This window comes from Talpa europaea, assembly GCF_964194135.1.
Source record: "Talpa europaea genome assembly, chromosome: 16".
Lineage (NCBI taxonomy): Eukaryota > Metazoa > Chordata > Mammalia > Eulipotyphla > Talpidae > Talpa > Talpa europaea.
Genome location: NC_140084.1, coordinates 860,668 through 874,670, shown reverse-complemented (window position 1 = coordinate 874,670; position 14,003 = coordinate 860,668). Strand labels below are relative to the sequence as shown.

General features: G+C 67.2%; 1 protein-coding gene across 1 annotated transcript; it reads left to right on the top strand.

The window, feature by feature from the left end:
• Positions 1-3,671: 3,671 nt before the first annotated feature.
• Positions 3,672-9,838, top strand: MAP1LC3B (microtubule associated protein 1 light chain 3 beta; the record flags this gene model as incomplete). The annotated part of the gene is made up of 4 exons (XM_084256637.1): positions 3,672-3,711; positions 7,487-7,542; positions 9,140-9,246; positions 9,664-9,838. 4 exons carry the CDS (start codon positions 3,672-3,674, stop codon positions 9,836-9,838), a joined length of 378 nt encoding a protein of 125 aa, XP_084112763.1.
• Between the last annotated feature and the right edge of the window lie 4,165 nt (positions 9,839-14,003).

The following is a 14,003-nucleotide window of genomic DNA, read 5'->3' as shown; positions in this document are numbered from 1 at the left end:
GGAGGGTGGAGCTGAGCAGGAAGAGGAGAAGCTGCAGAAGAGACTGAGGAAGGAAGCAGGATGGAGCCAGGAGACCTGGAGGAGGCGCGTGGAGCCTAGAGACACGTGAAGAAACTGCACTTGTCTTTTGGTCGTGGACGGGGTGACACAGATGTGGGTGAGACCCGTGGGGAGGTGACCATGGCAGCTTTTATCTGGATGTTGATTTTGCTCTTTTCCTTCCGGGCTTGTCTGGTTGTTTCTGGCCCTTTTCTGTGGGTCCCCACTGGAAGATGCTTTAGACTTGGGGCAGGCTTTGGGGCCTTGCTCTGGGCCGAACCCATTTGGATGGACTTTTACCCACGAGGGGACGGGTCACTTTGGGTGCTTCACTTAGAAACTAGACTCTTTGCCTTTCCTGTGTTGTTTCCTAGTTTTATTAAAGTCCCTTCCCATTACAGTCTCCTATGTTTTGTGTGGATGCGGCGGATGGCAGAACCCATGTAGACCAGGCAGGTTTGCGGGGTTTAGGCTGCCCCTCTCCCTGTCCTATAACACAAGCACAGAAGCCCGGAGGGTCTGGACGCCTGGGCGGCCCTAGCACCGTGGGCCCGCACCGGGGCGTCGACCCGCCGCCGACCTATGTGCCTATGTGCGCGGGGCCCTCGCCCTGCTAGGCGCCTACTCGGGTCTGGGCGCGGAAGTGCCGGTGGAACACGGCTTTCCTCGAGGAACGGAGCTGACCGCCGCGCGCACAGTCCGGCGGGGCTTCCGTCGCCCGGGAGGCCGGAGCTGCCTCTGCAAGGGGCCGCGGGCCGCGGGGCTGGAGTCCAGCGAGTGGCGTGGGCCAGCGGCACAAGCGGCAGAGGCTGGCGGGAGGCTTGGGCGCCGCGGCCCGCGGGTGGGGTGGGCGCAGCAGAGGCACAGGCTCGGTTGGGGGCCTTTCCTGAGTCCTCACCGCCGGGGAGAGCTCGGCAGCTGAGACTCGGTCTTCCCCGGGGAGCTGAGAGAGGAAATGCGGGGAAGACGGGCGTGTTTTCAGTGGGTCGCCCCGAGTCCCGCAAGGCCCACTTCTCCGGCCCGAGGAAGCCGGGCGAGCCTGCGGGGCGCTGCGAGGAGCCCGGCGTGAAGAGCGGCTCCTGGCCCCTGCCCAGGGCAGTCGGGGGTGGGGACGCCGGGGCGACGCTCCAAGGTGGAAGCAAAGGCGCACGGTTTAAGGCACAAAGGAGGCCCCCAGCGCCTCGGCCCCCCCAGCGCCTCAGCCCCCCAGCCCTGGCCGGCCGTGGGCGCGCGCTGGAAACGCGCCTCCGAGTCTGTTTCCATTGAGCGGGCGCCGAGCCAGCGCCGCGGCGGGGCCGCCTGCCGGGCTCGGGCTCCCCGGAGACCCGCCTCGGGCCTGGGGGGCGCCGGCGCGCCCCCCCGCCGGTCTCCGAGCCGGCTCCCCGCCCCCGCCGCGCCTCCGGTTCCGGGAAGACCGTCCCAAACCCTGGAGCCCCCCCCCCCCGCGGGCCTCCGGCCCCCGCGCCCTGCCCCGCCAGCTCGGGAGCGAGGCTGGTTTGCTTCCTGGCTCCGCCGCAGCCGGGGCGCGAGGCGGGGCGACGGCGGGCGCAGCGGCTCCTCCGATCGGAAGGGGCGGGGGCGGGGCAGCGCCGGCGGCTGGGCGCTCGCGGCCCGGCTCGCTCCATGCTGAGGGTGGCGGGGCCCCGCGAGCTCCGGCCCGCACAGCCTCCCCGAGCCGGCGGCAGCGCGGGCTTCGCCGAGCGCGGGGCGCCCGAGCAGCTCGAGGGGGCGGCGCCCCCCCCGCCCCTTCGCGCGGCGAGCGAGGGAGCAGGAGGAGCGGCGGGAAGGGGGCGCCGCTGACCTTCCTGGGAGAGCCTCGGCGCCTAAAGCCGCCTGAGGTTTCTGGAGAGCACGGGGCGCGCTGAAGAGAAAGGGGGCGTCCTGTGCCTCCGCCGGCGGGCGGGGCTCGAGGGCAGCCCCTTCGCTCCAAGACCCGCCGCTGGACGAGGCCAGCCCGCCGGGGGCAGCCCCGGGCTGCGGGGCAGCGCTGTCCTCACGTGGACAGGGAGAGAACGTCCACGGGGCGGGAGCGCCCCCGCGCGGGCTTGCCGGCCCTGGCCCGCGGGGAGCTCGCCGTGACCCCTCGCGGCCGCGTGGCGCCCACCCCCACCCGGAGGTCGCCCTGGGAAGGCTGCGCCCAGCCTGGGGCGATCTCCTGAGACACCTCGGGGCTTGGGCCCGAGCGGGCCCTCCGGAGGGCAGGAGGCCCGCAAAGGCCGGCCCGGCGGGCGTCACCAAGCGCGGGCGCCAGCGCGGTCCGGGCGGGCCCCGCAGGCCGGGCGGAGTGGGGGGCCCCGCGGTGCCCGGGGGGGACCTGGCTCTCCCCTCCGCCGCACCCCCAGAGGCGGAGTGGCCGCGGCAGGGCCGTCCCTCGCAGGGCCGCGGGGCCGCCAGCCCGGGCGCCCGCCCCGGGGCGGGCTCCGCCGGAGGCGCTGTGGGCGGGAGGCGCGTCCAGGACCTGCCGTCCCGTCTCCACCCGGAGGGAGGCCTCGGGGCGCCGGCCGGGGCTCCCCGCACTCCCTGCTGTCGCCGCGGGCTCGGGGCGGCCGGCGGGCTGGTGCCGCGCGGGCTCCCCAGGGCGCCGGGGCGGGTGCAGGCGCCCGCGGGCTCGCGGCCGGGGCATGAGATACTGAGGAGCACGGGGGGGGGGCGCCGGGGCCGGAGGGGGGTCCCCGCGGCAGGGCTCGGGCGGGCCTCGGCCCCGGCTGCCCCGCTCACCGGTGGCGGCTCCGTCCCGGACCGGACCAGCCGACCAGGACCGGCCGACCGGCGCGGGCGCGTTTCCGGGAAAGCCGCGGGGCCGCTGCGCAAACACGGCGGGGCGCTGAGGGGCGGCGGGGCGCTGAGGGGCGCTGAGGGGCGGCGGGGCGCTGAGGGGCGCTGAGGGGCGGCGGGGCGCTGAGGGGCGCTGAGGGGCGGCCGGGCGCTGAGAGGAGCTGAGGGGCGGCGGGGCGCTGAGAGGAGCTGAGGGGCGCTGAGGGGCGGCCGGGCGCTGAGGGGCGGCGGGGCGCTGAGAGGAGCTGAGGGGCGCTGAGGGGCGGCCGGGCGCTGAGGGGCGCTGAGGGGCGGCCGGGCGCTGAGGGGCTGAGGGGCGGCGGGGCGCTGAGGGGTGCTGAGGGGCGGCCGGGCGCTGAGGGGCGCTGAGGGGCGGCCGGGCGCTGAGGGGCGGCGGAGCGCTGAGGGGCGCTGAGGGGCGGCGGGGCGCTGAGGGGCGGCGGAGCGCTGAGGGGCGCTGAGGGGCGGCGGGGCGCTGAGGGGCGGCGGAGCGCTGAGGGGCGCTGAGGGGCGGCGGGGCGCTGAGGGGCGCGGCGCGGCGCTGAGGGGCGGGGCCCCGGGGCAGGGGCCGCCTGGCGCGCAGGCCCCGCCCCGCCCGCCGCCGAGTACGCACGCGTCCCGGCCCTCAGGCCCCGCCCCCGGCGCTGCGTGCGGCCCGGCTTCCGCCACGCCCGCCATGGCGGCGGCCGCGGCCGGGTTGGCCCCGCCCCCGGCATGACGCGCGCGGGTCACCTGACCAGGCTGCGGGCCGAGGAGACACAAGGGAAGTCGCCGTCGCCGCGGTCGGACCTCGCCTTCGCCGCCGGAGCCGCGGACCCCGCCCGCCGCCGCCGCCGCCCGCCGCCCGCCCGCCCGCCATGCCGTCGGAGAAGACCTTCAAGCAGCGCCGCTCCTTCGGTGGGGGCCGCGGGCGGGCGGGCTGGCGGGCCGGGCCGGGCCGGGCCGGGGCGGGCCGGGGGCCGGGGGGTCGCCCAGCCGCGAGGCGGGCGGGACGGAGGCGCCGCGGGGCGGGAGGGGCGGGAGGGGGAGCCGCGGTGGGCGGCCGCGCCCCAGGACCCCCGCCCGGCGGCGCCCCGCGCCCCCGCCGCCCGCGGTGGGTTCTCCCCGCTGGACGCGAGCCGGTTGGGGTGCGGGGCCGGCATCCGCGGGGCCCGGGAGCGCGGCCCGAGTCCGGCGCAGGCCCCGGCGCCCGGCGTCCCCGGCGTCCAGTTTCCTGCGCCCGGGAGCCCCGCGTCCGCCCGGCCGCGCTCGCCCCGCAGGCGCCGTGGGGGTCCCGGCCCCCGCTGCCCTAGGGGCGCCCCGGGGCCGCACGGGTTCGCGCCCGACGGCCTGCGGGGCCCGTGACCTTGGCCGGCCCCCGGGGCTGCGCTCGGGGCCGCGCTCGGGGCGCCCGCGTCTGGCGTCTCCTCGGGCCTGGCCCTGACAGCTGCGGGGACCTCTGTGCAGCGATGCCCGTGTCCCGTGCCGTGTCCCGTGCCGGAGGCCGCCCTTGCCTGCCTTTTGCTTATTTTTAGGTTATTCTGGAAGAATCGGGAGAGAGTAGGTGGAGACAGTAGGAAAGTGACCCCGGGTGCTCAGAGGAGCAGCAGGACCTCAGGTCCCTGGACGTGGGCCCGGGTGGGACCAGCCCTCCTGCCCCCGCTGCCTTTGGACAAACCCTGGCAGTAACTTTGCAGAAGAGCATCGGCTCGGGGGCCACGCTGACATCAGAGGCTTCAGGCCGGGAGCGCAGGCGAGGGGCCCCGCTCTGTGGAAAGAGCCTCTGTGTAGAGTGTGTCTGATCCAGCGTGAGCAATTGGGCTCCCTCACCCTTGACCGTGGCTCTGCCGCCGTCTTCTCCCGGCCGGAGAGGGTGGGAACGGACCTTGGGGCTCACCCCAAACCACCCCTTCCCGTTGCAGCTGAGGAGACTGGGTGGGGTGCAGAGAGGTGAAGACTGGTCCACCTAGTGGCGATGCCTGGGCCGGAGCACTGGCCGCGCCAGCCGCCCGGGAGCCTCCGCCATCACTGGAAGTCCAGAGGCTCGGGTCCCCTGCAGACATTTGGGAACCTTGCGAAGCTCAGGACTGAGCTTGAGTGCATCGCCTCCTCTGTGTTCCTGGGGCTCCCCAGCCTAGTCCCTGAGCTGTCTCCTCCCCGGGCACTGGTCTGCTCAGTGGAGGAGGGTGTGGGCTCGGCCTGGCCTCACCTGGCCATGGCTCGGAGGACACTTGGTGGACCAGAGAGTTTGGGGCAGACGGGTGGCTGCGGACCTGCGCCGTCCCTGCCAAGGTGTGCTGTCGAGCGCTTGGAGGCAGGTTGCGGGAATGTTTAGCAAGCTGGAGTTTCACGCTGAGCCAAATGCCAGAGAATGTAGGTGAAGTTTTCCTGTAAATGCCAGGGGGGGGGAGTCTCTTAGCAACTTTGCAAGTGGTGGCAAAAAAAAAAAAAAAATCTGATGCTTCAACTACATCTTCTGTGTTTGTCCACAAAGCTTTACGGATAGTGGAGAGGAGGGAGCGGGTGTGTCCCCACCGCAGCTCTCCTTCATGGGGCCCTCGGCGTGGGGCCTACGTGGGGGTGGAGGGATGGGGGACCGTGACCAAGCCCGGCTGGGAGGACAGCCCAGCGCAGCTGTACCGAGCGGGCCAAGTAAGGGAACTGGTCTGCACCCCCGGGGACCATTTGGGTGAGCGTGGGGAGCATGCCAGGCCCCGCTGCCATCCTCGGGTTTCCACGCAAGTGGGCCGCCCAGTCCAGGCGCCCTGTCAGGACACGCAGGGAGCCGGGCCTCGCCTCCCCACAGCAGGCATCTGCCTTCAGAGCTGTGTTTTGGGGTGAAAACACGAGGAGGAAGCCTTTCGCGCTGGTTTCTGATGGAAGCCTCAGGCGGGCCCGTCGAAGTCAGTCTGTTTATGTGCATAAACCCTCGCCCCCTCTTGCCTGCACCTTTCCACGGACGCCTCCTGGGTTTACTGGGACAAGCTTTGGAACGTGAAACGGACTCCGGGCAGCGCCGAGGAGCGTGTGTCATTCATCTGCTAGCGGGGCACATGCGTGCCCCGGGCTCTGAGTTCGGGGGGGGCTCTGTGGAGAGGCCTGGTGGGGAGACAGGCGCGGCCGGGTCTTTATGCTGAGGAAGGACCTGGTCTCAGCAGCAGAAGGTTCCATGCCCCTCTCCGTGTCTCCTCTGCTGCTGACGTCAGACTGGGCGGCCAGCTTCACTCAGTTCTGTCACTGGCTTCCCGGGGGCACCCCCTGGCCCCTAGCGCTGCTCCCTCCGCACACACACGCAGTTGAAACCTGATTTGAAACTGACAGCCAGGACACGGGGGTCCGGGCCCCCGGGCTTGACTGGGTCACGGCAGTGCTGCACAGAGCCCTTGCCTGCGGTGCTCTGCTCGCGGCGGGGGCCCCGAGGTCAGTGCTGTGAGCACCGGAGCGCGCGCCCACGTGCAGGCCGCTGTGCGCTGCCCTCCAGCACCTGACCGTCTCGGGACCCATCCTGCTGGGTGTTTCCGGAACCCCCGACCCAACAGCCTAAACCGACCGATCACTGGAACTGCTGTCTCCAGCCCTGACCACGGTGGGTCCCCGCTGGCGAGGCCTCTCCCGGCCTCCGGGGATGGGAGGGCTGCAAACAGCAAAGGCATCTGCTCCCTGGAAACTCCTGGGCGGGCTCCGCCAGGGCCACACGTGCACCTGCTGCGGGTCTCGGCCTCGCTCGAGCGCTGGACCCGGCTGCCCTCGCACCCCTGTGCGTCTCTCCCGCGCCTTGCTGGTGTCCGCGCTGGGAGTGGCCGGGACCTCGGCCTCATGGCGGGGCACCTGTGCTGTGGAAGCTGGTGTGGAGGTGCCGGGCGGGAAGACATCACGCCGCCTCTGTCCCGTGTGATCGCGGGGCTGGGTCCTGGCAGCCTTTTCCGAAGAACGTTACCGAAACATTTGCTCAAAATAAAGCTGGCAGCTCTTCGCTCTTGTGAGGCGCTGTCCTAACCTGTCTGGCCGCGGCTCCGGCGCCTTCTCGGGGAGCCGACGACATGGCTCAGCATTCTGGGAGCGCGCGGGGGTGGCTGGAGGGAGTGGAGGGCCCCGGCCGTGGTGGGGGGTTGAGGCCGTCTTGGCGGGGTTCACACCCCTCCTCTGACGGGCTCTGCGCCTCAGCCTGGCGGGGCTCCACGCCTGTGCGCCCCAGGTCGGCCTCAGGCCTGGCACGGCTGTTGGAGACGTGAATGAGAGAACACACGGGAAGGGACCCCAGCAGGCTGGGCCTCCCGCCGCCTCTGTGGGCGCGGAGCAGACCAGTGCCGGCCCGAGCAGGACCCGCTCGTTTCTCTCGGGCGGCTGCTTTCAGGCTGGAGGTAGCCAGGGGACAGCGCGCCGCGCCGACGAGCCTGCGGCCAGCTGCGGGTTTCTGTACCGACGTCGACGGGGAGACTCGCGAAGACCGACGGGCGGGGGGGAGACGCGCGGGGCGGCCGATGCCTCGGAGCCCTGGGTCCTGTGCTGGCCCCGCCGGGTCGGCCCTTCCTGCCCGCGACCGTGACGGCGAGGCCTCCGTGCTTGGTCTCCGGGTTCTGGGCGGGGTGGGGCCCCGCTGCGTCCCCCAGGCGGTGCGTCCGGACACGCAGTCACGGTACGAGCAGAGGACGCGCCGTCTCCCTAGTCACGCCCTGTCTCCCTTTCGTTGCAGAACAGAGAGTGGAAGACGTGCGACTCATCCGGGAGCAGCATCCTACCAAGATCCCGGTGGGTGGCCTCAGACGCGCGTCTCCGCGGCACACGTGCGCGGCCCGCCCCTGGCAGCTTCCCGCGGGGCACTGCCGGCAACAGCTGTTGCCGCCATCTTGCCCCCAGGCTGAGCCCGCAGTCTTGACGTTTGCGCGTCCCAGACCCGAAGTGTTTATATTGGGCGAGGGGCGGGGGCTGAGCTAGGTGCTTTATTCCCAGAAGGAATAGCGGGCGCCCCTGGGGGGGGCCACCGGGCGGGGGAAGACACTGCCCCTCCCTGTCGGGTGAGGCGCGGGGTCTACAGAGACACCAGGAGGACTTCTGGGTCAGGCCGAGTTCAGGCCAGCAGTCCTGAGTCGCCGGCAATCCCGAGCCCCTTACTCGGACCCGCAGGGAGCTGCGTCCTGTGCGCTGGGGTGGGTGGGAAGGCGGCACGGTCCTAGGCGCATGGTTGGCAGAGTCCGCGAGCTCCACAGCCCGCTTCAGCGGCAGCTGACGCCAGGAGGAGCAGACGTGCGCCAGGTGGGGCTGGCGTCGTGCAGCAGGTCACAGCTTCGTGGGGCTGCGGGGAGGTTCCCATCTGTCCAGGTGTGACAGGCGGGACCCCGGCGGACCTCCTGGAGGTGTCCTCTCCTGCGGCTGCTCTCCACCTTGACGCCCTGGGCGCCTCTCTGTGAGCCGGCGCTGCCCGCAGAGGCCAGGGGCAGGCCCACAGCCGCCAAGGTGTCCTCGCGTGACTTTCTGCTGGCAGTGCCAGGTGGCCTTGTTCTACCTGGAGTCTTAGGGAGAGGCACACTTTTTTTAAAAAGATTTATTTATACAAGAACCCGGGTGCAGGCCAGATGCGCAGGAGGGTGAGAGGATTCACCAGAGACAGAGCTGGGAACAGAACAGGCAGATCCACTGAAATCCACTGCTGAGGGAGCAGCGGGGAGACAGGAGAGGTCTGCCGCGCCATGTGGGATTCTCGCCGGCTGGGATAAAACCCTCACGGCAGGGGCTGTGGACAACCCTGCGCGGCGCTCAACCGCCTGTGCCGCCAGGGAGGCCCGGAAGTCATACTTTTACACGTGTTTGTGACACCTGAGCCCTTGGGGTCGGGCTCTTACTTGCTGAGAGCAGATGGACAGACGGACGGTGCAGGAGGCGCGCGGGCTGCCAGGCTTGTGCCTAGGCCGCTTTCCCCTCTGCTCCTGTGCCAGCCCCGCCTCCCGAGAGAGAGGTTCGGGAAGGCACTCTGCGGGCGCTCTCTGCTCTCACCCTAAGACCGCCTCTCCTCAGCCAAGCGCGAGGTGGCTCTCCACGGAGCCGTCCCGGTGCCTCCGGCTGCTGTGGCCGCCGGCCATCCTCTGCAGCCGCACCTGGGGGCCGTGGTGGGGGAATGACAGTCCTCAGCCTCTGCTCAGTCAGGGCGCAGAGCAGGGTATGCCCGCGTCCTCCCCCGCCCACCCAGTGCCACAGGCGTGTGACCACCACTCCCCGGACGGTGGTGGGAGACAGCACGCGCTCTGTTCACCCCGCGTGGGTGGCCGTGGCCCAGGTGCCGCAGCAACCCGGGATGCTGCTGCTGCGTTGTCCGCGCCCGCTTTTCAACCCCTTCCCGGCCCTCTCCTAGGTGATAATAGAAAGGTACAAGGGCGAGAAGCAGCTCCCCGTCCTGGACAAGACCAAGTTCCTCGTGCCCGACCATGTCAACATGAGCGAGCTCATCAAGATCATCAGGTACCCGTGGCCCTGCCCTGGTGTCCAGCTTGGCCATGCCCTTAGTTTGCTCAAATTCTGTGCAGATTTACTTGGACGTGTCATGGCAAAGTCTTTAAATCCCATGTTTCACTGACCTCGCGTCACGTCTGAGTCTGTTGCTATGACGTCACGGTGGTGTCCCTTCATCAGAGCAGTGGCCGGGTTTGCACAGCAAACTGGCAACACTCACAAGGGAAGGTGCATGCTTTGCTCGGCTTCCCCACCGAGGCAGGGTGGCGGCGCCAGGCCGCGGGCGTGTGAGAGGCCTGGGAGCGAGAGGGTCTGCGAGGGCTTGGACGCTGCAGCTGGGGCAGCGTCCGGCCCGCCTGCCCCGTCAGGGAGGCTGTCGGTGGCCCCGCGTGCTGACCACCAGCCCGTGTCCTGTCCTCTCCGCAGACGACGCCTGCAGCTCAACGCCAACCAGGCTTTCTTCCTGCTGGTGAACGGACACAGCATGGTGAGCGTGTCCACGCCCATCTCCGAGGTGTACGAGCGCGAGAAGGATGCGGACGGCTTCCTGTACATGGTCTATGCCTCTCAGGAGACTTTCGGCGTGAAGTGGTCGGTGTAAGACTAGGACGCGCGGCTCTTGTAGAATTTTTAAACCCTTACCGAGGGAAAAAGGGATGTTAGCAGCTGAGGTCGATCCGCTCATCTAATCACAGGTCAGCGCCACAGCAGCGCCCGGGTAGGAAGCCGTCTCGTGCTTCAGGCAGGCAGAAAAACTGAGCTCCCGGGAGCACACTGGGGTTGGGAAACTCTCATTTCACCTAGGCTGTCTTGTTTTCAAGTTTAGAGGTTTGAAAATAAAATACTTTGCATTCTAAATCGCCAGTCAAGTAGGCCTTGCGGTTATTTCAGCGCCCCTCCCCCAGCTTAGGCCCGCAGCTCCCGCTCTCAGGCCCGTCTTCCTGCCGGTCACAGGACCTGGCCGCACTCCCGGGGGGCTTCTGCGCTAGAGAGGCCTGTCCAGGGGCTCTGAGTGCTGCTGGTCAGCCCTTGCCTTCAGCCCCAGCCGAGAAAGCCAAAGGCACGTCTGGCAGGACGTCTGGTAAATGGGGCCTTGAGGACACTCAGCTGCTTCCCGCAAGAACCCGAAACAGCTCTGCTGCAGTGCCGGGCGGTTCCGACCTGGCTGGCTCCAGACAACTGCGCACAAAATCTCCACTGCTCAGCAGAGCCTGGAGTAAAGGGTCACTAGGGTATTGCTGCCCAGGTCAGGGGGCAAGTGGCGTTTCCCCTGCTCTGTGTCCCCAGAGTTCCGACGTGCCTGCTCTGGGTGACTGAGCCGTTGGCTGAGTTTTGTTTCGGGGGCAGGACGCCGAGAGGGCACTGGGGCCCGGTGTGCCCCTGCTTCCTGCTGGCAACTGCAGTGGGCCCTGCTGCGTTCCAGAAGCTCTCACACTTTAAGAGGAAGGCCAGTCGCCGCGGTTGAGGTCGACCAGCCCTGCCCGAGTGCGCGCTCAGCATGAAGAAAGTGGCAGGAGGCAGCGGCACCATCAGTCCAGAGTTACCTCCTTGGCCTCCCCGGCAACGCCAGCCCCTGCCCCCGCGGGCCCTATCCACGGGGCGAGGCACAATGCCCACCCCGGCCCCCGCCCGCCACCATCTGGGCTCTGCACGGCTGCACACACCCGTGCCAGGGGTTCGCGGTCAGCAAGTGCGCCTCCCTCTGGCCCAGCCCGCCGCGAGCTGTCGCTCCCGGTGCTCTGCAGCTTACCTGAGAGCCCTGTGAGGGCCCTGCCACTCCCATCCCGCTGAGGCCCACCAGGCGTGGGAGCTGGAAGGCACGACTGGAGCTGTCAGAGCTCAGTTCTAGGTCATCTCTGGGCACGCGCCCCTGTGCACCTTGCAAGCCCCAGAGGGTCCTTCCCTCCCAGCGCAACATGGGGGGGAGGGGCACCTCCCTTTGCCCAAGGCCCTGCCTGGGGGCTGCCCTTAGGAAACCGAGTCAGGGCTCCGGGCACTCCCCAGGGGAGGGTGGCAGCGGGAGCCGGCCCTGGAAGGCGCCTGCACGAGCGCACTGGGCCGGAGGGCGAGAGGCGTTTCCTGTGCGCCAGGTGAACCCGAAGCCTGACCCGGCCAGAAGGGCCGGCATCACTCCCGCGGCGCGCTTGGCCCACGGCTCAGCCAACGGCTCAGCCAGGCAGGACGTCTGCGTCTGCCCGCGGTCCCTGCTTGCCCAGCCGCTTCTCAGCAGAGCCCGGGCGCCTGGCGGTGGGGCCAGCGCCCCTCAGCCCGCACCTCCCACGCTGGGCCAGGCGGCGGGCGCAGGGCACGTTGGCGAGTCTGGAAACACGGGAAAGACACGCGATCTGTCTGTGGAACCGAAGCTGGGACGACTTTAGCCCAGGTCCAAACCTGCCACCTGTGCCACGGCAGGGTCCTGTCCCTCGCAGACCACGGCCCACTCGGGAAGGCGCGGCTCCGCCAGGCAGATCTGGTGACCACACCGCCTTTTTTTTTTTTTGGTTTTTATTTTCAGTACATTAAATTTACTCATAAAAACATTCTAAAAATGTACAATTTTTCCTTTTTAACAAAGTATAATAAAACATAAAAACCCCAAAAACAATACTTGACATTTACAATTCAAAATCAAATTAGCAGAATATTAAATATTTACAAAACTATATCTTTTAAAAATATTTATAAAGATACATGCAATTTTGTAGAATTGACATAAAAGAATGGCTCAAAAAGGGGAGTTTTCCTTCATTGCTAAATGAAAATTCTGTCCAGTAGAAACTGTAGGAGTCTAGAGCACACGAGGCCCCCAGTCCCGGCGCCAGTCCGTCCTGGAGCTTGGGGGCCCGCGAGGCTGGGGGCTGGTGGTCCAGACTGGGGCCGGGCCCCCCAGCACGGCCATGTTCACTTCCGGCCTCCACCCACACAGCGCGGAGTTTCCCGAGTGATGATTCCAGGTGCTCCCCTGCACCCAGGACCTCGCCGCTCCAACAACGGGGCCTCTGCGGGACCCGGGGCTCCAGACACCGCCAGCACCGCCTCAGCCGCCACAGGCCCGCCCGGGAAGGGGTGGTCGAGCAGGGGCCCCGCTCCCGCGCCACCTGAAAGACTCAGCAGGTACCGCGCTCAGGCCGGCCGGGAGAGACCGGAGGCCCAGGAGGGGCTGCCGGATGGCGGCCAGCTCGCCCCGGACCCCCAGCTGCGCAGCAGGCCGACGCCCAGAGTCTCCCGGCGGTGGTAGATGATGCTGGTTTGTAAATACCCAACCACGTATCTGCTTGCAAGGAAATAACCGTCTTCACCGAAAGTGCTACCTCCCGTGTCCTCTGCTCTTCGGCAGCTAGGAATCTGAACTCGTCAACACTTCCCCATTTTCATTATCATCACGAAATAAAAATTAGAAAGGAAGGTAGAAAATTGAGCGTTTGGCTTAAAAAAACCAAGGGAGGTTCAACAGTCAGCCCCGGCACTGCGCGGCGCGCTGCCTGCGGCGGGCGTGCTGAGGCCCGGCGGGTCCCCAGCGGGCGCAGGGCGCTGCCGGCGACGGACTTTGGTTGCTTTCAGAGGGAGCCATCGAGGCAGCGCTGCTGCGGGCCCGTGTCCACCGGGGGCGGCCGCCTCGAGGAGCCCGCCCCGGCCAGGGGGCCTCACCGCCACCTGAGCGTCACGACCAAGCGGAAGTGTCTGTTCTCGCCTGCTGCTGGGTTTAACCTCCAGTATTTATCAAAATAGTTACAAGGGTAACAGATAACTTCCATTCCCCAATACTGACCACTGAAACCAAAAACCTAAAACGCTTTCCTTTGCTCATGAGACAGTTTTCAATAACTTCACCGTGTGGAAACAGGATTTATTTAAAATATTTCTTTGTTTAAAAAAAACCAAAAATTTTAAAAGTTTGGCTTTCAGCACATATCCAGGCCACTGAACGGCCTCAGAAATATTAGTCGTAAACATCAGTGAACCCACAAAGTCTTCCTTGAACGCGATGCCAGTCCCGTCTGGTGCTCTTTAAGGCAAAGTAGTGTCGGTTCCCACTGTGACCCTCGTCGTGTTTGTGGTTCAGATCACGTGACACTCCCCAAGAAGCTGCTGCGCGTCACTAACACCTTCACTATGTAACACTGTGCCGGGGGATACAGAGCTGTCAATTCTGCATTGCATAGAAATAAAACTCTACTAAAATAAAACTCTAAAAAATTCTACTAAAAGCCTTTTATAAAAAAAGTAACAACTTTCTGCTTTAAGCTTCCACGAAGCAGGGACGGATCTCGGGATCTGAAGCTTCATGTCACGAGGCCTCGAGTGCTGGGGGGTTCTCTCCATTAACATCAATTCGCATGAGGCTGATTGTGCACTTTTAAGAATGGCGTGGGTCTGTGAGTCTCATTCTTTACATGAATGTCCACCTGGAAAGATCCCTGGGCAAGGCCTTATCAGCCAACATCGGAACATCGAAGGCTTTAGCACTGACAATGGCGACCTGGGCAGAAAACCCCCTGCAGCCCTTGCACGTCCCTGGACTTAGGTGTTCTCGCCGCAGCGGCGGCTGAGGGCTGCGCGGTGAGGCCAGACTGTGCAGGCTCCTGGCTTGGGCCTGTGCCATGGACCCTGGCGGCGGCGTGGCACTCCCCGCGTGGTTTCCAGGTGACTGTCCACGGAACTGTCCACCAGCCCAGCACAGAGGAGTGGCGAGGAGGCGGCTCCCGTCCGCCGCCCGTGAGGCAGGACTGTCTTGCCCGTGCCTGCTGGTCAGCCTCGGGCCATGG